Source organism: Zosterops lateralis (assembly GCF_965231275.1).
Source record: "Zosterops lateralis genome assembly, chromosome: 35".
NCBI classification, from domain to species: Eukaryota; Metazoa; Chordata; class Aves; order Passeriformes; family Zosteropidae; genus Zosterops; species Zosterops lateralis.
The window spans coordinates 1,456,092-1,479,536 of record NC_139795.1 but is presented as its reverse complement, the minus strand read 5'-3'; the positions used below and the strand labels follow the sequence as shown (position 1 = coordinate 1,479,536).

The window sequence follows — 23,445 nt, the reverse complement described above, 5'->3', positions numbered from 1 at the left end:
AATTTCTACTCAAAATCCTGGGACGATTGGGGATGTCGTCTCAAAATCTGAGGAAAGTGCAGATTTCTTCCTAAAATCCTAAGGAAATCAGGAATTTCTTCACAGAATTCTGGGGAAATTGGAGATTTCTCGTCACAATCCTAAGAAACAGAATTAATATTTAAAATAATAGGAAATTGGAGATTTCTACTGAAAAACCTTGGAAAATTGGGGATTCCAGCTCAAAATCCTGGAAAATTGGGGTTTTCTATTCAAAATCCCAGGAAATTGGGGTTTTCTATTCAAAATCCCAGGAAATTGGGGATTTCTGCTCAAAATCCTGGGGAAAATGAAGCTGATGATACAGAGAGTCTCAAAATCCTGGGAAATTGGGATTTACACACTCCTGGACCCCCAAAATTCCAGGATCAGGGGAAATGGGAGGACCCAGACCCCAAAATCGTGGGAAGAAAGAGGAAGTTTGAGCTCCCTGAGCTCCAAAAATTCTAGATAAAAAGGACGTAAGAATGCCCAGTTCCCCAAATTTTGGGTACGGGAGGGGGTTTGGGCACACGCAAACTCCAAAAATCCTGGAAAACGGGGATTTAGGAACTTCCAGAGCCCAAAAATCCTGAAAAATGGGAATTCGTGCACACCTGTAGCCCAAATATCCCGGGGAAAAAAGACCTTTGGAAATGGGCAGTTTCCCAACTTTTGGGTACAGGGGGGTGGGGACACACCCAGACCCCCAAAATCCCAGGTACAGGGGGGTTTGGGAATTCCCAGAGATTCAAAATCCAAGGAAAAGAGGAATTTGGGAACGTCCAGTTCCCCAAATTTTGGGTACAGGGGGGTTTAGGCAATACCAGCGCCCCCAGATCCTTAGGACAGGGGGGTTGGGGAAACCCCAGACCCCAAAAATCCCAGGTACAGGGGGGTTTGGAAATTCCCAAAGACCCAAAATCCAAGGAAATGAGGAATTTGGTCACACCCAAAGCCCAAAATCTCGGGAAAGAGGGAAAGGACCCCCCAAACCCCACCTTGGACCCCCCAAATTCCGGGCAGGGTCAGGGCCAGCAGCAGCAGCAGCAGCCAGGGGAGGCTCCGCGCTCCATCCATGGCTCCTCGGGATCCCGGGAAATTGGGAAGGGCCGGTGCCGGGGCCAGAAAAGCGGCGGGAACTGGGGGGACTGGGAGTGGGGGAGCAGCACCCCAAAAAGCGCTCAGCCAATGGGAGCGCGGCGTCGCTGCGGGTCGGGACTTGACAGCAAGACGCCGCAACAAACCAGAGCCTGGAGAAATTCCAGCCAATCAGAGTGCGTATTGCATCTGACTCACCAGTTGCCGGGTAGAGCCTCTGAAAAAGGGTCCAAAACTGAACCGGCCAATGGGAGCGCGCAATAAACACCTCCAGCCAATCGCGACTCACCCAGAAACAAGCCCAGCCAATGAAACGGCGCCCCTAAACCACGCCCGACCAATCACGGAAGGCTTGGCTGATGACCCCGCGCCGTTCCGCGTTCTCACTCTCAGTTCAGCTCTGCTGCTTTGGGGCTGGTGGTCGCTGCTCGGCGCTGGCCATGGGGCGAGGGGCGGCAGCTGGGGCCGTACTGGTGGCACTGGTGGTGCTGGGAGCGGCCCCGGCTGCGGGCGCGGAGCTCTCGGGTGAGCGGGGGGCGGGAGGCGGTGGGGCAGGGGGAGAGAAGGGGGCAAAGGGGGAGGGTGGGACCCCAAAACTGAGCGGGAGGGGGGTGGGGATTGGGAGGATTGCGTGAAAAGGGTGGGAAAGAAAGAATGGGACCCCAAAAGTGAATTCGGGTGTGGCTGGAGGTGGGAGGGGAGGGGATGTGAAAGGGGAAATGGGGGAAGGGTGTTACAGAGGAAGCGGCAGCGCGGGCAGGAGGGTCCCGTGGCGGCCGTGGGGCACAGGGGGTGCGGAGTGGGGATCCGGGGTGGCCCCCGGAGCTCTGGGGGTGCTGGGGGGGCACCCCCTGACCTGTGTCCTGCACACCCAGGGGTGTTCCAGGAGATGAACAAATTTGAGTGTCAGTTCATTAACGGATCGGAGAAGGTGAGGCTCGTGCACAGGGTCATCTACAACCGGGTGCAGTACGCGATGTTCGACAGCGACGTGGGGCACTACGTGGGGTACACGCCCTATGGGGAGATACAGGCCCAGCGCAGGAACAACGACCCAGATTATATGGAGAGAAAACGGCTTGAGGTGGAAGTGGTCTGCCCGTGCTGGTACAAGACTTATGCCCCGTTCGGCCTGGAGCGCAAAGGTGAGCGTGGGGCAGAGCGTGTCCCTTCGGGCTCTGCCCTGGCAACGACCCTGGAGCCCCTCAAAACCTCCCTGGGAATAACCCCAGAGCCCTCAGCCCCCCTCGGGATCATCATCTGGAGCCTCCTGTCCCTCCAGGGACCCCTGTTCTCTCCCAGTCCATCCCAGTCTCTCCCAGTTCCGCCCCCCGCGCGTCCATCCCGGCCAAGCGTGAAGCTGACGCCTCTCAGCCAATGAGAGCGCGCGTCTCTCTGATGACTCATCTGTTGCCAGGCAGACCCGCAGTGCCCAGTGCCCCAAGCTGGACTCGCCTCCCAGTGCCGCGCGCTTCATTCCCAGTCCATTCCCAGTCCATTCCCAGTCCATTCCCAGTCCATTCCCAGTCCTTCCCAGTCCTTCCCAGTCCTTCCCAGTTCATTCCCAGTACAGTGCCAGACTCTGACCCACTCTCCCAGTGCCCCCCATCCCCTCCCATCTCTGTCACTGCCACCCCAGTGTCCCCCAGTCTCTCCCTGTCTATTCCCAATCCACTCCTTGTCCCTCCCAGTCCATCCCAGTCCGTCCCAAGCCCACAGCGCCCCTCCCCTCTGTCTGCCAGCGGCCCCCAGCTGATCCCAGCGTGTCCCCGCTCTCTCCCAGTGCCCCCCAGCGTTTCCATCTCGCTGCTGCCCTCCAGCTCGCAGGGCGGCAGTGCCAGAGGCCTGCTGTGCTCCGTGATGGATTTCTACCCCGGCCACATCCAGGTGAGGTGGTTCGAGGGCCAGCAGGAGCTGTCGGGCCAGGTGGTGGCCACCGACGTGGTCCCCAACGGGGACTGGAGCCACCAGCTGCTGGTGCTGCTGGAAAGGCCGCCCCGGCGCGGGCTGAGCTACACGTGCCAGGTGGAGCACGTCAGCCTGGAGCAGCCCCTGAGGCGGCACTGGGGTACGGGGGAGCCACTGGGCGGGCTGGCAGAGGCAGTGGCGTGTGCTGGGAGCGAGTGGGAGCTGTGTGGGGAGAGGGCGGTGGGCAGCGGGAGAGGGGCCGGGGGCTGTGGAAGGGCTGAGCAGGAGTCGGGAGGATGCTGGGGAGGGGGGTGTGGGGTGCCGGGGGTGCTGGTGGGCGGCGGGAGGGAGTTTGGGGGCGGCGGGTGGAAGCGGGAGGGATGGGAGTGAGGCTGGAGGGGCTGGGAGGAGCTGGGGGAGGGGCAAGCGGGGCTGGGGCTGAGGTGGGTTGTGCTGGGAAGAGAGCGGGAGGGGTGTGGGGGAGCGGTGGAGGGGCTGGGAAGGGAGCGGGAGAGGGTTTGGGGGGGTCTCGGTGGGGCTTGGGTGGGTGGGTGGGTGGGGGGCGAGCGGTTTGGGGCTGTGGGCTGGTGAGAGGGGCCAGGAGGGGCTTTGGTGGGCTTTGGTGGGGAGGGCGGGCAGGGCTCGGGAGGAGGTTTTGGGGGCCGGTGGGTGGTGCGGGGGAGAGCGGGAGGGAGGCCGGAGGGGCTCGGGGTGCGGGTGAGAGGTTTTGGGGGGTCCTGAGCCCTCTGGCCCCCCCAGAGATGCCGCCGGACGCCGCCCGCAGCAAGATGCTGACGGGGATCGGGGGCTTGGTGTTGGGCTCGGTGTTCCTGGCGCTGGGGCTGGGCTTCTACGTGCGCAAGAAGGTGAGGGGGGGTGCCGGGGGTGGTGTCCCGGCACGGGCGGAGCGTGTGTGCTCCCCCCGGGGCCCCCCAGCCCGGGCTCAGCCCCTTTTCTCTGCCCACAGAGCTCCTGAGCCGCCGGCGGCCGCAGCCCCTCCCCGTGGCCTCGGGCCCGGCCGGGACCCCCCGCTCCGTCCCCGTCCCCGAGATGATTTTGGGGGCCTCGTGTGTCCCCCCTGCCCGTGCCCAGAGCTGTCCCTGTGTCCCCGCCCGGCTGCTCCCAGTGTTCCCAATAAAGCTTCCCAGTTGTGCCCGCTGGGCTTTGTGGGGGGCTCTGGGGAGGGACTTGGGGGGGGCTGGGATTGGGGGGGGCAGAGGCGGCCCCGGGCTGGATCGGGAATGGGGACCCCCGTGTGTCCCCCCCGGGTCACCCCGAGGCTCTGGGGGGGCCTCGGGAGGCGCCTGAACCCCAAGGCGGCTCCCAGGGAACCCCAAAAGGCGCCGGGACCCCCCGAAGGCTCGGGGGGGGGGGGGAATTTGGGGAGGGGGCGCGTGGGGGGCGCCCAGGCCGGGCCCAGAGCCCAGCGCTGCCCCAGCCCGACCTGCCCCGGCTCCATCGCGGCTCCTCCCGCGGGAAAAGGGGCACAAAGGGGGGCGCTGGGCCCGGGGGGAGCGGGAGGAGGGATGGAGGAGGAGGAGGAGGAGGCGGGATGAGGAAGGAGGAGGATCCAGGGGAAGGAGGAATCGGGATCAGGAGGAGGCAGAGAGGAAAAGGAGGCCGAGATGAAGAGGAGGAGACAGAAAAGGAGGAAGAGCAGCAGCAGCACAACCACTCGGGGCCGTTCGGAGCCCCAAAATCTCGGGGGCTCCCCCGGGGGGTCCATTGGGGGCCGGGGGATGTTGGGATCCTGCAGGAGCCCCGAGCAGAGAATCAGGGGAGCAGGGACCCCCAAATCCCCCTGGGCCATCACTCAGCGGGACCCCAGACAGGGGGGATCCCCAGGAGCCCCAGGACCCCGATCAGCCCAGGGATGATCCCCGGGCTCTAGGACAGCTCCGGGCGGTGCCCGTGGGTTCCATCCCCTCCCTGCCGGGCCCACAGCTCAGCCCTGGGCAATCCCACATTTCCTGCACTCCCTGAGCTCCCAGGGGCCGCTTCCAGCCCCTCTGTGCAGGAACCTCCAGCAAGGGCAGGGAGAGGGAACTCTGCAGAGCCGAGACACTTTAGGAATAAATGGATTTATTGCAGGGGCCGTGGGTAAAGGGGCCTGGCCTTCAGCCACCAGCCTGGGCTGAAGGGGGGCCCAAAGAGAGAGGGGGGCAAAGGGTAAGAGGGTAAGAGGTGAGAGAGGACAAGGGGCAGGAGCAGGAGGGTGAGAGCTCAGAGAGGGGGAGCAAAGAGAGCAGGGAGCAAGAGGCAAGAGAGGTCAGTTCTGGCTACAATCCATTATATCTCTTTCTGTGGTGAATATTCTAATTTACAGTGAGCAACCAGTACAAGGCACAAAATCCTACAGAATCTACACACAGCCTGTGAGAACTACTGCATTACCGTGTGTAATATTTTAAACTCTAAAACCTGCTCTTTAGACTTTTCTGTTTTGCTGCATTGACCTTTGGATCCCTCAGCCAGCAGTGGGGGATTGTTCAGTCCAAAGGGATTCAATTAAAAAGGTAATTGTTCAATCCAAAGGGATTCTCCTCCAGCTGCCCAGGCTGTTGTTTTCAGGTTATACAGTAACTACAACTCAAAGCCAGCTTTTATTTTTATTTTGATTGTAGGTTTCATATTTTCAGAATCTTTTGCTAAGCAATCATATTTATAAGGTTTCTCTGATTCATCTTCCCCAACACTCACAGGTCTCCCAGCATATTTGGGGTACTATTTAAGAATGTTTCTTCTGGTGTAAAACAAGGATTCTCTTCTTTTATCTCTAAAATCGTCTCTGTCTCAAAAGAAATGGAGACTTCTTTTTACCCCAGGAGAGCCTCAAATCAGATTTTTTTTCTAAAATTATTCTTATCTCAACGACTGAGACCATCTTTTACCCTAGGAGAGGGGGCTTACTCTATTTAAAATTCTTAATTAAATGTCAATTATTTTTGTCTACAATTTTAGACTAGAATTATCATTTCTCCAAACAGCATGAATGAATTACAGGAAAGAGTTTATTCTCTATAATTTACTAGAGAAGTCTAGGTGATAAGACAACTCCTCACTTCCTTCTTCAAATAGTCTTTTCTCCAGTTCTTTCCCACACTCTCTACATTTAAACTGTGCTGTGTCAATTCTTTCTCTCAGAGAAGGGTCGGTGCTGTGAGGAAAGGGTTAAATCTGCTCAGAGTTTTTCTCTCTCTCTCTCTGGCTGCAGTTTATGGTGTTGGATTTGCTGGTGATGAGGAGGGGAAAGAACTCACACTGAGAGATCAGAGCACCGGGGCAGTCTGGAATTAACAACAGGCAGGACAATAAATGTTTTTAATTATTATTTTTGCCCACCCCTCAGTCTGCCCCTCCGGCCAAAAGGAAAAGGAAAATTCAGACAAAGTCTCAGCTTTATGTGGGTATCAGCAAAATCCAATCATTCAGATTTCTCAGTGGTCAAACCATGTGCCAATAGCTCAGAATTGGCTTCTGGGAATTCCCTTTCCTTTCCAAAACAATCCTGAAGTCCTGACAGGGCAATAATCCATATTCCTCTTTAATTAAAAATGAAATTGTGTTAACAGATAACACACGTGACTGGCCATGTCCCTGATGTCACTGGCCATGTCCCTGATGTCACTGGCCATGTCCCCAAGTGTCACTGGCCATGTCCCCACATGTCACTGGTCTTGTCCCCAAGTGTCACTGGCCGTGTCCCACCGTGTCCGAGGAGGAGGAGGAGGAGCAGAGCAGGAAGGGTTGGCTGGACGGGCACAGCCCAACAGGATGAGGTTTAACAAGTCCAAGTGCCCAGTGCTGCCCTTTGGCCACATTAACCCCTGCAGCGCCACGGGCTGGGCACAAAGGGACCTGGGGACACTGGGGACAGCAGCTGGACACGAGCCAGCAGTGTGCCCTGGGGGCCGAGAAGGCCAAGGGCTGCTGGCCTGGATCAGGAGTGGTGTGGCCAGCAGGAGCAGGGAGCTCATTCTGCCCCTGGGCTCGGCACTGCTTGGAGCCCTGGAGAATGAGAATTTCAGACTTTCTGTGCTGACAGGCACTGACCCCCCAGGAAAACTCTGCATTTGACCTGAGGCCGTGGAAAAGGCTTCCCGAATTATGGGATGGCACTGGGATTGTGGGGGTGTGGTTTGAATGGAGCTGTGTGGTCTCACATGCTGGAATTATTAGAGTTTATACTTCTAGAATATACCAATATATATTTTAAAAATGGAGGGTTTAGGGCATAGGCTCAGCCTTACTTTTGACCTTCTTCTTCCTTCATATTCCTGGGTTTGGGTGGTATCTTTTAATTATGTAGGAAAATCAGTATTGTAGACCACAGGTTGTTGGTTATTGGGTTAAAAGTAAAAATAATTTAGGTGTCATTTAATGGTTGGAGAGTTTGTTCTTAAAAGACCTTGGAAAGAGTTAGAGATGGAGACATTTTTAGCAAGAACTCACAACTTGTGACACAGTAACATAGATGAGAGTTAATGAACATCTGAGTCCGAACACGAAACAACCTCTCTCGTTCAATTAAATCCCGGCTTTAACAAGAAAAAAATATTTAAAAATCCCACAGGCACTGGTGAGGCCTCACCTGGAGTGCTGTGTCCAGTTCTGGGTGTGTCAGTTTGGGAAATCCTGAATTCGGCCACTCCCAACCCCCAAAATCTCGGAAAACGGGGAAAAGCCTGGACAAAATAAAAACAACTCGGGACAACGCCCTTCCCAAATATCCTACAAAAGTCCCCACAAAAAAGGCTGGAACCCCTTAATGCCCTCCACCTCACATTCCCAAAGACCCCGGGAACCCCAAATCCCAACCCCGCGGCTCCAGGACCCCCCAAACCCCACCTTGGACCCCCCAAATTCCGGGCAGGGTCAGGGCCAGCAGCAGCAGCAGCAGCCAGGGGAGGCTCCGCGCTCCATCCATGGCTCCTCGGGATCCCGGGAAATTGGGAAGGGCCGGTGCCGGTGCCAGAAAAGCGGCGGGAACTGGGGGGAGCGGGAGTGGGGGAGCAGCGCCCCAAAAAGCGCTCAGCCAATGGGAGCGCGGCGTCGCTGCGGGTCGGGACATGCCGGAAAAAAAACAATTAAAAAAACTGTCGCCCTGGAGAAATTCCAGCCAATCACAGCGCGCATTCCTTGTGACTCACCAGTTGCCGGGTAGAGCTTCTGAAAAAGGGTCCAAAACTGAACCGGCCAATGGGAGCGCGCCATAAGCACCTCCAGCCAATCTCGACTCACCCAGAAACAAGCCCAGCCAATGAAACGCCGTCCAAAAACCACGCCCGACCAATCAGAGAGCGCGTGGCTGATGACCCCGCGCCGTTCCGCGTTGTCACTCTCAGTTCAGCTCTGCTGCTTTGGGGCTGGTGGTCGCTGCCCGGCGCTGGCCATGGGGCGAGGGGCGGCAGCTGGGGCCGTACTGGTGGCACTGGTGGTGCTGGGAGCGGCCCCGGCTGCGGGCGCGGAGCTGTCGGGTGAGCGGGGGGGGGCGGGAGGCGGTGGGGCAGGGGGGGAGAAGGGGGCAAAGGGGGAGGGTGGGACCCCAAAACTGAGCGGGAGGGGGGTGGGAATTAGAGAATTATATTAAAAAGGTTGGGAAAGGGGTAAAAGTGGGTAAATGGGACCCCAGAAGTGATTTTGGGGCGTGGCTGGAGGTGGGAGGGGAGGGGATGTGAAAGGGGAAATGGGGGAAGGGTGTTACAGAGGAAGCGGCAGCGCGGGCAGGAGGGTCCCGTGGCGGCCGTGGGGCACAGGGGGTGCGGAGTGGGGATCCGGGGTGGCCCCCGGAGCTCTGGGGGTGCTGGGGGGGCACCCCTGACCTGTGTCCTGCACACTCAGGGGTGTTCCAGGAGATGGCAAAGTTCGAGTGTTACTTCATTAACGGCACGGAGAGGGTGAGGTACGTGCACAGGACCATCTACAATCGGATGCAGGACGTGATGTACGACAGCGACGTGGGGCACTACGTGGGGTTCACACCTGCTGGGGAGAAATGGGCCCAGTACTGGAACAGCAACCCAGATATCATGGAGAGAAAACGGCTTGAGGTGGACTCTGTCTGCCGGGGCTGGTACAACCCTGATGACCCGTTCAGCGGGGGGCGCAGAGGTGAGCGTGGGGCAGAGCGTGTCCCCTCGGGCCCTGCCCTGGCAATGACCCTGGAGCCCCTCAAAACCTCCCTGGGAATCACCCCAGAGCCCTCAGCCCTCCTTGGGACCATCCCCGGGACCTCCTGTCCCTCCAGGGACCCCCGAGATTATCCCAGTCCATCCCAGTCTCTCCCAGTGCCCCCCCGGCATGTCCATCCTGTCGGTGCGTGAGGTGACGCCATTCAGCCAATCAGAACGCGCGTCTCTCTGATGACTCATCTGTTGCCAGGCAGACCCGCAGTGCCCAGTGCCCCAAGCTGGACTCGCCTCCCAGTGCCGCGCACTTCATTCCCAGTTCATCCCAGTCCATTCCCAGTCCATTCCCAGTCCAGTCCCAGTCCCCCCTAGTCCAATAGCAGTCCTTCCCAGTCCTTCCCAGTTTATTTCCAGTTAATTCCCAGTACACTGCCAGACTCTGACCCACTCTCCCAGTGCCCCCCATCCCCTCCCATCTCTGTCACTGCCACTCCAGTGTCCCCCAGTCTCTCCCTGTCTATTCCCAATCCACTCCTTGTCCCTCCCAGTCCATCCCAGTCCGTCCCAAGCCCACAGCGCCCCTCCCCTCTGTCTGCCAGCGGCCCCCAGCTGATCCCAGCGTGTCCCCGCTCTCTCCCAGTGCCCCCCAGCGTTTCCATCTCGCTGCTGCCCTCCAGCTCGCAGGGCGGCAGTGCCAGAGGCCTGCTGTGCTCCGTGATGGATTTCTACCCCGGCCACATCCAGGTGAGGTGGTTCGAGGGCCAGCAGGAGCTGTCGGGCCAGGTGGTGGCCACCGACGTGGTCCCCAACGGGGACTGGAGCTACCAGCTGCTGGTGCTGCTGGAAAGGCCGCCCCGGCGCGGGCTGAGCTACACGTGCCAGGTGGAGCACGTCAGCCTGGAGCAGCCCCTGAGGCGGCACTGGGGTACGGGGGAGCCACTGGGCGGGCTGGCAGAGGCAGTGGCGTGTGCTGGGAGCGAGTGGGAGCTGTGTGGGGAGAGGGCGGTGGGCAGCGGGAGAGGGGCCGGGGGCTGTGGAAGGGCTGAGCAGGAGTCGGGAGGATGCTGGGGAGGGGGGTGTGGGGTGCCGGGGGTGCTGGTGGGCGGCGGGAGGGAGTTTGGGGGCGGCGGGTGGAAGCGGGAGGGATGGGAGTGAGGCCGGAGGGGCTGGGAGGAGCTGGGGGAGGGGCAAGCGGGGCTGGGGCTGAGGTGGGTTGTGGTGGGAAGAGAGCGGGAGGGGTGTGGGGGAGCGGTGGAGGGGCTGGGAAGGGAGCGGGAGAGGGTTTGGGGGGGTCTCGGTGGGGCTTTGGTGGGTGGGTGGGTGGGGGGCGAGCGGTTTGGGGCTGTGGGCTGGTGAGAGGGGCCAGGAGGGGCTTTGGTGGGCTTTGGTGGGGAGGGCGGGCAGGGCTCGGGAGGAGGTTTTGGGGGCCGGTGGGTGGTGCGGGGGAGAGCGGGAGGGAGGCCGGAGGGGCTCGGGGTGCGGGTGAGAGGTTTTGGGGGGTCCTGAGCCCTCTGGCCCCCCCAGAGATGCCGCCGGACGCCGCCCGCAGCAAGATGCTGACGGGGATCGGGGGCTTGGTGTTGGGCTCGGTGTTCCTGGCGCTGGGGCTGGGCTTCTACGTGCGCAAGAAGGTGAGGGGGGGTGCCGGGGGTGGTGTCCCGGCACGGGCGGAGCGTGTGTGCTCCCCCCGGGGCCCCCCAGCCCGGGCTCAGCCCCTTTTCTCTGCCCACAGAGCTCCTGAGCCGCCGGCGGCCGCAGCCCCTCCCCGTGGCCTCGGGCCCGGCCGGGACCCCCCGCTCCGTCCCCGCCCCCGAGATGATTTTGGGGGCCTCGTGTGTCCCCCCTGCCCGTGCCCAGAGCTGTCCCTGTGTCCCCGCCCGGCTGCTCCCAGTGTTCCCAATAAAGCTTCCCAGTTGTGCCCGCTGGGCTTTGTGGGGGGCTCTGGGGAGGGACTTGGGGGGGGCTGGGATTGGGGGGGGGCAGAGGCGGCCCCGGGCTGGATCGGGAATGGGGACCCCCGTGTGTCCCCCCCGGGTCACCCCGAGGCTCTGGGGGGGCCTCGGGAGGCGCCTGAACCCCAAGGCGGCTCCCAGGGAACCCCAAAAGGCGCCGGGACCCCCCGAAGGCTCTGGGTGGGGGGGGGAATTTGGGGAGGGGGCTCTGGGGGGCTCACAGGCCGGGCCCAGAGCCCAGCGCTGCCCCAGCCCGACCTGCCCCGGCTCCATCGCGGCTCCTCCCGCGGGAAAAGGGGCACAAAGGGGGGCGCTGGGCCCGGGGGGAGCGGGAGGAGGGATGGAAGAGGAGGAGGAGGAGGAGGAGGAAGAGCAGAGCAGGAAGGGTTGGCTGGACGGGCACAGCCCAACAGGATGAGGTTTAACAAGTCCAAGTGCCCAGTGCTGCCCTTTGGCCACATTAACCCCTGCAGCGCCACGGGCTGGGCACAAAGGGACCTGGGGACACTGGGGACAGCAGCTGGACACGAGCCAGCAGTGTGCCCTGGGGGCCGAGAAGGCCAAGGGCTGCTGGCCTGGATCAGGAGTGGTGTGGCCAGCAGGAGCAGGGAGCTCATTCTGCCCCTGGGCTCGGCACTGCTTGGAGCCCTGGAGAATGAGAATTTCACACTTTCTGTGCTGACAGGCACTGACCCCCCAGGAAAACTCTGCATTTGACCTGAGGCCGTGGAAAAGGCTTCCCGAATTATGGGATGGCACTGGGATTGTGGGGGTGCAGTTTGAATGGAGCTGTGTGGTCTCACACGGTGGAAAAATTAGAGTTTAAGCTTTTAGAATATACCAATATATATTTTAAAAATGGAGGTTTTAGGGTGTAGGCTCAGCCTTACTTTTGACCTTCTTCTTCCTTCATATTCCTGGGTTTGGGTTGTATCTTTTAATTATGTAGAAAAATCAGTATTGTAGACCACAGGCTGTTGGTTATTGGGTTAAAAGTAAAATAAAATTAGGTGTCACTTCATGGTTGGAGAATTTGTTCTTAAAAGACCTTGGAAAGAGTTAGAGATGGAGACATTTTTAGCAAGAACTCACAACTTGTGAGACTGTAACAGAGATAAGAATTAATGAACATCTGAGTCCGAACACGAAACAACCTCTCTCGTTCAATTAAATCCCGGCTCTAACAAGAAAAAAAGATTAAAAAATCCCACAGGCACTGGTGAAGCCTCACCTGGAGTGCTGTGTCCAGTTCTGGGTGTGTCAGTTTGGGAAATCCGGAATTCGGCCACTCCCAACCCCCAAAATCTCGGAAAACGGGGAAAAGCCTGGACAAAATAAAAACAACTCGGGACAACGCCCTTCCCAAATATCCTCCAAAAGTCCCCACAAAAAAGGCTGGAACCCCTTAATGCCCTCCATACCCACATTGCTAAAGATACAGGGAACTCCAAATCCCAACCCCGCGGTTCCAGGACCCCCCAAACCCCACCTTGGACCCCCCAAATTCCGGGCAGGGTCAGGGCCAGCAGCAGCAGCAGCAGCCAGGGGAGGCTCCGCGCTCCATCCATGGCTCCTCGGGATCCCGGGAAATTGGGAAGGGCCGGTGCCGGTGCCAGAAAAGCGGCGGGAACTGGGGGGAGCGGGAGTGGGGGAGCAGCGCCCCAAAAAGCGCTCAGCCAATGGGAGCGCGGCGTCGGTGACGCGTCATTAGTTGCCGGGTAGAGGCTTCAAAAAAAGGGTCGCCCTGAAAAATTCCAGCGAATCAAATGGAGGCTCATTGGAATACTCACCAGTTGCCGGGTAGAGCTTCTGAAAAAGTTTCCAAAACTGAACCGGCCAATGGGAGCGCGCCATAAGCACCTCCAGCCAATCGCGACTCACCCAGAAACAAGCCCAGCCAATGAAACGGCTTCCAAAAACCACGCCCGACCAATCACGGAAGGCTTTGCTAATGACCCCGCGCTGCTCCGCGCTGTTGCCCCAGTTCCGAGCGGCTGTTTGGGGCTGGTGGTCGCTGCCCGGCGCTGGCCATGGGGCGAGGGGCGGCAGCTGGGGCCGTACTGGTGGCACTGGTGGTGCTGGGAGCGGCCCCGGCCGCGGGCGCGGAGCTGTCGGGTGAGCGGGGGTGGGGCGGGAGGCGGTGGGGCAGGGGGGGAGAAGGGGGCAAAGGGGGAGGGTGGGACCCCAAAACTGAGCGGGAGGGGGCTGGGGATTGAAGAAATTACGTTTAAAAGTTTTGGAAATGGGTAAAAGTGGGGAATGGGACCTCAAAAGTGATTTTGGGTGTGGCTGGAGGTGGGAGGGGAAGGGATGTGAAAGGGGAAATGGGGGAAGGGTGTTCCAGAGGAAGCGGCAGCGCGGGCAGGAGGGTCCCGTGGCGGCCGTGGGGCACAGGGGGTGCGGAGTGGGGATCCGGGGTGGCCCCGGAGCTCTGGGGGTGCTGGGGGGGCACCCCCTGACCTGTGTCCTGCACACAAAGGGGTGTTCCAGTTTCTGGGAACCTGCGAGTGTTACTTCATTAACGGCACGGAGAAGGTGAGGTACTTGGACAGGTACATCTACAACCGGGAGCAGTTAGTGATGTTCGACAGTGACGTGGGGCACTACGTGGGGTACACGGCCTGGGGGGAGAAACAGGCCCAGTACTTTAACAGCAACCCGGATATCATGGAGAGAAAACGGCTTGAGGTGGACTTGGTCTGCCGGGGCTGGTACAACCCTGATGACCCGTTCAGCGGGGGGCGCAGAGGTGAGCGTGGGGCAGAGCGTGTCCCCTCGGGCCCTGCCCTGGCAATGACCCTGGAGCCCCTCAAAACCTCCCTGGGAATCACCCCAGAGCCCTCAGCCCTCCTTGGGACCATCCCCGGGGCCTCCTGTCCCTCCAGGGACCCCCGAGATTATCCCAGTCCATCCCAGTCTCTCCCAGTTCCCCCCCCGGCGCGTCCATCCCGGCCAAGCGTACAGCTGACGCCATTCAGCCAATCAGAGCGCGCGTCTCTCTGATGACTCATCTGTTGCCAGGCAGACCCGCAGTGCCCAGTGCCCCACGCTGGACTCGACTCCCAGTGCCGCGCGCTTCATTCCCAGTTCATCCCAGTCCATTCCCAGTCCCTCCCAGTCCCTCCTAGTCCAATAGCAGTCCATTCCCAGTCGTTCCCAGTCAATTCCCAGTCCATTCCCAGTCCTTCCCAGTTTATCCCCAGTCAATTCCCAGTACACTGCCAGACTCTGACCCACTCTCCCAGTGCCCCCCATCCCCTCCCATCTCTGTCATTGCCCCCCCAGTGTCCCCCAGTCTCTCCCTGTCTATTCCCAATCCACTCCTTGTCCCTCCCAGTCCATCCCAGTCCGTCCCAAGCCCACAGCGCCCCTCCCCTCTGTCTGCCAGCGGCCCCCAGCTGATCCCAGCGTGTCCCCGCTCTCTCCCAGTGCCCCCCAGCGTTTCCATCTCGCTGCTGCCCTCCAGCTCGCAGGGCGGCAGTGCCAGAGGCCTGCTGTGCTCCGTGATGGATTTCTACCCCGGCCACATCCAGGTGAGGTGGTTCGAGGGCCAGCAGGAGCTGTCGGGCCAGGTGGTGGCCACCGACGTGGTCCCCAACGGGGACTGGAGCTACCAGCTGCTGGTGCTGCTGGAAAGGCCGCCCCGGCGCGGGCTGAGCTACACGTGCCAGGTGGAGCACGTCAGCCTGGAGCAGCCCCTGAGGCGGCACTGGGGTACGGGGGAGCCACTGGGCGGGCTGGCAGAGGCAGTGGCGTGTGCTGGGAGCGAGTGGGAGCTGTGTGGGGAGAGGGCGGTGGGCAGCGGGAGAGGGGCCGGGGGCTGTGGAAGGGCTGAGCAGGAGTCGGGAGGATGCTGGGGAGGGGGGTGTGGGGTGCCGGGGGTGCTGGTGGGCGGCGGGAGGGAGTTTGGGGGCGGCGGGTGGAAGCGGGAGGGATGGGAGTGAGGCCGGAGGGGCTGGGAGGAGCTGGGGGAGGGGCAAGCGGGGCTGGGGCTGAGGTGGGTTGTGGTGGGAAGAGAGCGGGAGGGGTGTGGGGGAGCGGTGGAGGGGCTGGGAAGGGAGCGGGAGAGGGTTTGGGGGGGTCTCGGTGGGGCTTTGGTGGGTGGGTGGGTGGGGGGCGAGCGGTTTGGGGCTGTGGGCTGGTGAGAGGGGCCAGGAGGGGCTTTGGTGGGCTTTGGTGGGGAGGGCGGGCAGGGCTCGGGAGGAGGTTTTGGGGGCCGGTGGGTGGTGCGGGGGAGAGCGGGAGGGAGGCCGGAGGGGCTCGGGGTGCGGGTGAGAGGTTTTGGGGGGTCCTGACCCCTCTGGCCCCCCCAGAGATGCCGCCGGACGCCGCCCGCAGCAAGATGCTGACGGGGATCGGGGGCTTGGTGTTGGGCTCGGTGTTCCTGGCGCTGGGGCTGGGCTTCTACGTGCGCAAGAAGGTCAGGGGGGGTGCCGGGGGTGGTGTCCCGGCACGGGCGGAGCGTGTGTGCTCCCCCCGGGGCCCCCCAGCCCGGGCTCAGCCCCTTTTCTCTGCCCACAGAGCTCCTGAGCCGCCGCCGGCCGCAGCCCCTCCCCGTGGCCTCGGGCCCGGCCGGGACCCCCCGCTCCGTCCCCGTTCCCGAGATGATTTTGGGGGCCTCGTGTGTCCCCCCTGCCCGTGCCCAGAGCTGTCCCTGTGTCCCCGCCCGGCTGCTCCCAGTGTTCCCAATAAAGCTTCCCAGTTGTGCCCGCTGGGCTTTGTGGGGGGCTCTGGGGAGGGACTTGGGGGGGGCTGGGATTGGGGGGGGCAGAGGCGGCCCCGGGCTGGATCGGGAATGGGGACCCCCGTGTGTCCCCCCCGGGTCACCCCGAGGCCCTGGGGGGGCCTTGGGGCAGCCCCCCGGGGCTCCAGAGTTCAGCATGTCCAGGGGGGTCGCAGCTGCTGCCGCCGGCGGGGGAACAAACCTGAGCGGGCTCTGGTCTGTGAAGCTCCAAAATCCATTTGTTCCCCCCGGGGATGAGGAGGGGGACGCGGATTAAAGACCCCCCAAAGGGCGGGTGGGGGGTTTTATGGGGCGTTGCAGGGGTGGAGTTTGGGGTTTGGGTCAAGGGAGGGGTTCACACAAGGACAGTGAGGTCAGATTTCAGCCTCCTCAGAACTGCAGGACTCCATTTGAGGGTGACTCTTCTGGTGTCAAACAAAGATTATCTCAATCCCTTTCCAAATTCACCTTTATCTCAGGAAACACAGTTCTTCCTGTTTTCCCTGGGGCCAGAGGGCCTCTCTTTATCTCTGTCTTTTTCTGTTCAAAATTCTGCATTAGGTCACGGCTATTTCTATATTTACTTTGTCCATCACAGACACCTTTGCTCAGATCTACAACCTGAATATTCTCATCATCTCCCCCGTGATGTTGTTTTATATTACAACGACACAGATTTTCAACTTTGGAAGGTTGAAATTTTTTTTTTTTTTTTTTTTTTTTTTTTTTTTTTTTTTTTTTTTTTTTGGTGCTGTGTTTTTTCTATAATTTTTTACACAGACCAATTTGATTGGTGACAGGAAGACATTTTTTTTCAATTATTTTGGTCAGATTAGAGGGACATTAAGAAGAAATTCTTCCTAGGAAAAGGAACGAAAACAAAGCTACAGCTACAAAAACACGTCTCTTGTTTACAGAAAATTCCCTGCGAAAAGAATTTCAGAAAACTAAAATTTCAGGTACAAACCAGGGCTACATCCCAATGTGTATTTTTTTCCCCACAGTTTAAAGAGATATTTTAATATATAACATATTACAGTCTGTTACCATGGCTTACCATAGGTTTTCAGCCCTGAATACATATATGTATTTTATAATACATATAATATGTAACAAATATAATACATAAAACATGTAACATATTAGATTTTATAACATATGTATTTTGTAATACATATAGCATATAAAAAATGTAATACATATAACATATAATATATTAGATTTTTATATATTTTCAGCCCAAAATACCTATAAAGTATGTGTATTGTAATACGTATAACACATAATACATATAACATGTAACAAATGTAATACATATAACATGTAACGTATTAGATTTCATAACGTATGTATTTTGTAATACATATAACATGTAATACATATAACATAGTATTTTATTATACATATAACACATAACATATGTAATACATATAACAGTAACATATTAAATTTTCATATATTTTCAGCCCAAAATACATATAACACATGTATTTTGTAATACGTATAACATGTAATACATATAACACATGTATTTTTTAATACATATAACACGTAATACATAAACACAGGTATTTTATGATACATATAACACCTAACATATGTAATACATATACCATTCAACATATTAGATTTTAATATATTTTCAGCCCAAAATACATATAACACATGTATTTTGTAATACGTATAACATGTAATACATATAACACGTGTATTTTGTAATACATATAACACATAATACATATAACACAGGTATTTCATGATACATATAACACCTAACATATGTAATACATATAACATGTAAGATATCACTTCTCGGGGTTTAATCTGGTTGTTTCTCACCCGAGATTCCAAAGCTGGCTGGTGGTTCCTGTGGGCACGAAGGGAGTGATTTTCCCTCTTGACCCCTGAAGGATTTGGGGTCTGCTGTCTGACTCTGTGTCTGTGTCTGTGCTGAGCTCGGTGCTCGGTGTTCAGAGCGAGAAGGATGAGGAGTCTCAAGGTCTTGGTTTTCTGGTTTCTCGCGTTGTTTATTAGTTCTTATCTTACAATCCTCTGTGTCCAGCCAAGGTGTTCACAGCAGCTCGGACACGAGGTGACTCCCCTTCCCCTGTGTCCGGCCATGGTGTTCACAGCAGCCTGGACACGAGGTGATTCCCCTGAGATGGGAGGTCGCTGCCTCTTATACAGATCACCCCGTACCCATTGTTTACAATTCTGTGCCAATGTCCATCACCTGCACTAACAGGGTCATGTCTACTCTGATCCAATCCACTGAAACTCCCTTGTGCCCACGTCACTGCAGGAGATGGAGGCCAAGGGAGAAGGAGAAGAACCCAGGGCACCGCCCTAAAATCACCATCTTGTCCCTTTGCATCTCCATTCTAAAAACCCAAAACTACAAAATCTTCTGCACAGTGATCACTACACTACTCTCTGTAACACCTTTGTGACTTGCAATTCTTCTCTGTGTTAGATGATTTTCTCATGGACCAAAATCAAAGATTGTGTCTTCCTGGGCTCTGTGCCAGGCAAACCCCTCTGGACAGACCCCAGACCCCCCTGCACAGACCCCAGACCCTCTTTCTCGGGTCCCAGGCCTCTCTACCGAGGTCTGTGAGTTCCCAGGGCGCCCAGAGGGATGCCCTGGACTCCAACACTCGGGATCCCGGGAAATTGGGAAGGGCCGGTGCCGGTGCCAGAAAAGCGGCGGGAACTGGGGGGACTGGGAGTGGGGGAGCAGCGCCCCAAAAAGCGCTCAGCCAATGGGAGCGCGGCGTCGCTGCGGGTCGGGACTTGACAGCAAGAGCCCGAAAAAACCAGAGCCTGGAGAAATTCCAGCCAATCAGAGCGCGTATTGCTGGTGACTCATCAGTTGCCGGGTAGAGCTTTTAAAAAAGGGTCCAAAACTGAACCGGCCAATGGGAGCGCGCAATAAACACCTCCAGCCAATCGGAGCGAGTCGAAAAAAACTCCAGCTAATGAAACGGCGTCCAGAAACCACGCCCGACCAATCAGAGAGCGCGAGGCTGATGACCCCGCGCCGTTCCGCGTTGTCACTCTCAGTTCAGCTCTGCTGCTTTGGGGCTGGTGGTCGCTGCCCGGCGCTGGCCATGGGGCGAGGGGCGGCAGCCGGGGCCGTACTGGTGGCACTGGTGGTGCTGGGAGCGGCCCCGGCTGCGGGCGCGGAGCTGTCGGGTGAGCGGGGGGGGCGGGAGGCAGTGGGGCAGGGGGGGAGAAGGGGGCAAAGGGGGAGGGTGGGACCCCAAAACTGAGCGGGAGGGGGCTGGAGATTGAATAACTTGTGGTTTAAATGTTGGGAAATGGGTGAAAGTAGGGAATGGGACCTCAAAAATAATTTGGGGCGTGGCTAGAGGTGGGAGGGGATGTGAAAGGGGAAATGGGGGAAGGGTGTTCCAGAGGAAGCGGCAGCGCGGGCAGGAGGGTCCCGTGGCGGCCGTGGGGCACAGGGGGTGCGGAGTGGGGATCCGGGGTGGCCCCGGAGCTCTGGGGGTGCTGGGGGGGCACCCCCTGACCTGTGTCCTGCACACTCAGGGGTGTTCCAGTTTATGGTGAAGTACGAGTGTCACTTCATTAACGGCACGGAGAAGGTGAGGTACGTGCAGAGGGAGATCTACAATCGGATGCAGGACGTGATGTTCGACAGCGACGTGGGGCACTACGTGGGGTACACGCCTTGGGGGAAGAAATGGGCCCAGGACTGGAACAGTAACCCGGACTGGATGGAAGACGTGCGGACTGCGGTGGACACGTACTGCCGGCACAACTACGAGATTGATGCCCCGTTCACTGTGGAGCGCAGAGGTGAGCGTGGGGCAGAGCGTGTCCCCTCGGGCCCTGCCCTGGCAATGACCCTGGAGCCCCTCAAAACCTCCCTGGGAATCACCCCAGAGCCCTCAGCCCTCCTTAGGACCATCCCCGGGGCCTCCTGTCCCTCCAGAGACCCCCGAGATTATCCCAGTCCATCCCAGTCTCTCCCAGTTCCCCGCCCACGCGTCGATCCTGGCCAAGCGTGGAGCTAAAGCGTCTCAACCAATGAGAACGCCAGAGCCCTGATGACTCATCTGTTGCCAGGCAGACCCGCAGTGCCCAGTGCCCCAAGCTGGACTCGCCTCCCAGTGCCGCGCGCTTCATTCCCAGTTCATTCCCAGTCCATTCCCAGTCCCTCCCAGTCCAAGAGCAGTCCTTCCCAGTCCTTCCCAGTTTATTCCCAGTTAATTCCCAGTGCACTGCCAGACTCTGACCCACTCTCCCAGTGCCCCCCATCCCCTCCCATCTCTGTCATTGCCCCCCCAGTGTCCCCCAGTCTCTCCCTGTCTATTCCCAATCCACTCCTTGTCCCTCCCAGTCCATCCCAGTCCCTCCCAAGCCCACAGCGCCCGTCCCCTCTGTCTGCCAGCGGCCCCCAGCTGATCCCAGCGTGTCCCCGCTCTCTCCCAGTGCCCCCCAGCGTTTCCATCTCGCTGCTGCCCTCCAGCTCGCAGGGCGGCAGTGCCAGAGGCCTGCTGTGCTCCGTGATGGATTTCTACCCCGGCCACATCCAGGTGAGGTGGTTCGAGGGCCAGCAGGAGCTGTCGGGCCAGGTGGTGGCCACCGACGTGGTCCCCAACGGGGACTGGAGCTACCAGCTGCTGGTGCTGCTGGAAAGGCCGCCCCGGCGCGGGCTGAGCTACACGTGCCAGGTGGAGCACGTCAGCCTGGAGCAGCCCCTGAGGCGGCACTGGGGTACGGGGGAGCCACTGGGCGGGCTGGCAGAGGCAGTGGCGTGTGCTGGGAGCGAGTGGGAGCTGTGTGGGGAGAGGGCGGTGGGCAGCGGGAGAGGGGCCGGGGGCTGTGGAAGGGCTGAGCAGGAGTCGGGAGGATGCTGGGGAGGGGGGTGTGGGGTGCCGGGGGTGCTGGTGGGCGGCGGGAGGGAGTTTGGGGGCGGCGGGTGGAAGCGGGAGGGATGGGAGTGAGGCCGGAGGGGCCGGGAGGAGCTGGGGGAGGGGCGAGCGGGGCTGGGGCTGAGGTGGGTTGTGGTGGGAAGAGAGCGGGAGGGGCGTGGGGGAGCGGTGGAGGGGCTGGGAAGGGAGCGGGAGAGGGTTTGGGGGGGTCTCGGTGGGGCTTTGGTGGGTGGGTGGGGGGCGAGCGGTTTGGGGCTGTGGGCTGGTGAGAGGGGCCAGGAGGGGCTTTGGTGGGCTTTGGTGGGGAGGGCGGGCAGGGCTCGGGAGGAGGTTTTGGGGGCCGGTGGGTGGTGCGGGGGAGAGCGGGAGGGAGGCCGGAGGGGCTCGGGGTGCGGGTGAGAGGTTTTGGGGGGTCCTGACCCCTCTGGCCCCCCCAGAGATGCCGCCGGACGCCGCCCGCAGCAAGATGCTGACGGGGATCGGGGGCTTGGTGTTGGGCTCGGTGTTCCTGGCGCTGGGGCTGGGCTTCTACGTGCGCAAGAAGGTGAGGGGGGGTGCCGGGGGTGGTGTCCCGGCACGGGCGGAGCGTGTGTGCTCCCCCCGGGGCCCCCCAGCCCGGGCTCAGCCCCTTTTCTCTGCCCACAGAGCTCCTGAGCCGCCGGCGGCCGCAGCCCCTCCCCGTGGCCTCGGGCCCGGCCGGGACCCCCCGCTCCGTCCCCGTCCCCGAGATGATTTTGGGGGCCTCGTGTGTCCCCCCTGCCCGTGCCCAGAGCTGTCCCTGTGTCCCCGCCCGGCTGCTCCCAGTGTTCCCAATAAAGCTTCCCAGTTGTGCCCGCTGGGCTTTGTGGGGGGCTCTGGGGAGGGACTTGGGGGGGGCTGGGATTGGGGGGGGCAGAGGTGGCCCCGGGCTGGATCGGGAATGGGGACCCCCGTGTGTCCCCCCCGGGTCACCCCGAGGCTCTGGGGGGGGCCTTGGGGCAGCCCCCCGGGGCTCCAGAGTTCAGCATGTCCAGGGGGCTGGAGATGTTCATTGCGCTCTGCGATTGGCGGGTCTGTTTTGGACTATTTTTCAAAAGCTCTACCCGGCAACTGATGAGTCACAAGCAGTACGCACTCTGATTGGCTGGAATTTCCCCAGGCTCTGGTTTTTTGCGGCGTGGGCACGGCCCGGGGCCGGGCTGGGAGGGGACATCGGCCTTGGGGACCCCCCTCAGGTGTCCCCGTGTCCCTCCTGCTGTCCCCGTGTCCCCTGGGGACATGGACCGAGGTGTCCCCGTGTCCCTCCTGGTGTCCTCCTGTCCGTCCCGTGTCCCTCCTGTGTCACCTGGGGACACGGATCCAGGTGTCCCCTTGTCCCTTCTGTGTCCCCATGTCCCTTGTGGACACAGGGGACCCTGTGGTGACACTGTCCCAGGTGTCCCCTTGTCCCTCCAGATTGTCCCCATGTCCTTCCTGGTGTCCCCATGTCCCTGACAGACACTGGGGACCCTTTGGGGACACTGGGGACCCATTGAGGACACCACCCCAGAGGTGTCCACATGTCCCTGCTGATGTCCCCATGTCCCCAAGACTCTTTGATGTCCTCGAAGACCAGAGGCGACTCCTTGGGGACACAGATCCAAGATGTCCCCATGTCCCTCTTGTGTCCCCATGTCCCTCAGGTTTATAACCAATTAACTGTAAATTACCCAATTCACACACGGGGTGTTGTCAGCGCTCCCGTTCTGAGGAGGCCGGAACTTGATGTTCCCCCCTTGTGTCAACCCCTCCCTTGACCCAAACCCCAAACTCCACCCCTGCAACGCCCCATAACAACCCCCCCACCCGCCCTTTGGGGGGTCTTTAATCCGCGTCCCCCTCCCCATCCCCGGGGGGAACAAATGGATTTTGGAGCTTCACAGACCAGAGCCCACTCAGGTTTGTTCCCCCGCCGGCGGCAGCAGCTGCGACCCCCCTGGACATGCTGAACTCTGGAGCCCCGGGGGGCTGCCCCAAGGCCCCCCCAGAGCCTCGGGGTGACCCGGGGGGGACACACGGGGGTCCCCATTCCCCATCCAGCCCGGGGCCGCCTCTGCCCCCCCCAATCCCAGCCCCCCCCAAGTCCCTCCCCAGAGCCCCCCACAAAGCCCAGCGGGCACAACTGGGAAGCTTTATTGGGAACACTGGGAGCAGCCGGGCGGGGACACAGGGACAGCTCTGGGCACGGGCAGGGGGGACACACGAGGCCCCCAAAATCATCTCGGGGACGGGGACGGAGCGGGGGGTCCCGGCCGGGCCCGAGGCCACGGGGAGGGGCTGCGGCCGCCGGCGGCTCAGGAGCTCTGTGGGCAGAGAAAAGGGGCTGAGCCCGGGCTGGGGGGCCCCGGGGGGAGCACACACGCTCCGCCCGTGCCGGGACACCACCCCCGGCACCCCCCCTCACCTTCTTGCGCACGTAGAAGCCCAGCCCCAGCGCCAGGAACACCGAGCCCAACACCAAGCCCCCGATCCCCGTCAGCATCTTGCTGCGGGCGGCGTCCGGCGGTATCTCTGGGGGGGCCAGAGGGGTCAGGACCCCCCAAAACCTCTCACCCGCACCCCGAGCCCCTCCGGCCTCCCTCCCGCTCTCCCCCACACCACCCACCGGCCCCCAAAACCTCCTCCCGAGCCCTGCCCGCCCTCCCCACCAAAGCCCACCAAAGCCCCTCCTGGCCCCTCTCACCAGCCCACAGCCC

General features: G+C 60.0%; 3 protein-coding genes across 3 annotated transcripts; all 3 read left to right on the top strand.

Annotated features, from left to right (window-relative positions):
• Nucleotides 1–8,385: 8,385 nt before the first annotated feature.
• LOC310921635 (class II histocompatibility antigen, B-L beta chain-like) lies at nt 8,386–11,059 on the top strand. The gene is made up of 5 exons (XM_083881824.1): nt 8,386–8,504; nt 8,869–9,138; nt 9,796–10,080; nt 10,680–10,786; nt 10,888–11,059. Exons 1-5 carry the CDS (start codon nt 8,420–8,422, stop codon nt 10,894–10,896), a joined length of 756 nt encoding a protein of 251 aa, XP_083737950.1. The 5' UTR covers nt 8,386–8,419; the 3' UTR covers nt 10,897–11,059.
• Nucleotides 11,060–13,114: 2,055 nt separating this feature from the next.
• On the top strand, nt 13,115–15,806 carry LOC310921634 (class II histocompatibility antigen, B-L beta chain-like). The gene is made up of 5 exons (XM_083881823.1): nt 13,115–13,222; nt 13,587–13,856; nt 14,537–14,821; nt 15,421–15,527; nt 15,629–15,806. Exons 1-5 carry the CDS (start codon nt 13,138–13,140, stop codon nt 15,635–15,637), a joined length of 756 nt encoding a protein of 251 aa, XP_083737949.1. The 5' UTR covers nt 13,115–13,137; the 3' UTR covers nt 15,638–15,806.
• Nucleotides 15,807–18,918: 3,112 nt separating this feature from the next.
• LOC310921516 (class II histocompatibility antigen, B-L beta chain-like) lies at nt 18,919–21,559 on the top strand. Its single transcript, XM_083881676.1, has 5 exons — nt 18,919–19,025; nt 19,383–19,652; nt 20,289–20,573; nt 21,169–21,275; nt 21,377–21,559. The coding sequence occupies exons 1-5, from the start codon at nt 18,941–18,943 to the stop codon at nt 21,383–21,385; spliced, it is 756 nt and encodes a 251-aa protein (XP_083737802.1). The 5' UTR covers nt 18,919–18,940; the 3' UTR covers nt 21,386–21,559.
• The last annotated feature ends 1,886 nt before the right edge of the window (nt 21,560–23,445 follow it).

Excerpts from the sequence above, each read along its gene's own strand:
- LOC310921635 (XM_083881824.1), top strand. The coding sequence starts at position 8,420 with ATGGGGCGAGGGGCGGCAGCTGGGGCCGTACTGGTGGCACTGGTGGTG. Across the intron at positions 8,505-8,868 it reads TGCGGGCGCGGAGCTGTCGG|GGGTGTTCCAGGAGATGGCA; the intron begins GTGAGCGGGGGG and ends CTGCACACTCAG. Across the intron at positions 9,139-9,795 it reads GTTCAGCGGGGGGCGCAGAG|TGCCCCCCAGCGTTTCCATC; the intron begins GTGAGCGTGGGG and ends GCTCTCTCCCAG.
- LOC310921634 (XM_083881823.1), top strand. The coding sequence starts at position 13,138 with ATGGGGCGAGGGGCGGCAGCTGGGGCCGTACTGGTGGCACTGGTGGTG. Across the intron at positions 13,223-13,586 it reads CGCGGGCGCGGAGCTGTCGG|GGGTGTTCCAGTTTCTGGGA; the intron begins GTGAGCGGGGGT and ends CTGCACACAAAG. Across the intron at positions 14,822-15,420 it reads GCCCCTGAGGCGGCACTGGG|AGATGCCGCCGGACGCCGCC; the intron begins GTACGGGGGAGC and ends TGGCCCCCCCAG.
- LOC310921516 (XM_083881676.1), top strand. The coding sequence starts at position 18,941 with ATGGGGCGAGGGGCGGCAGCCGGGGCCGTACTGGTGGCACTGGTGGTG. Across the intron at positions 19,026-19,382 it reads TGCGGGCGCGGAGCTGTCGG|GGGTGTTCCAGTTTATGGTG; the intron begins GTGAGCGGGGGG and ends CTGCACACTCAG. Across the intron at positions 19,653-20,288 it reads GTTCACTGTGGAGCGCAGAG|TGCCCCCCAGCGTTTCCATC; the intron begins GTGAGCGTGGGG and ends GCTCTCTCCCAG.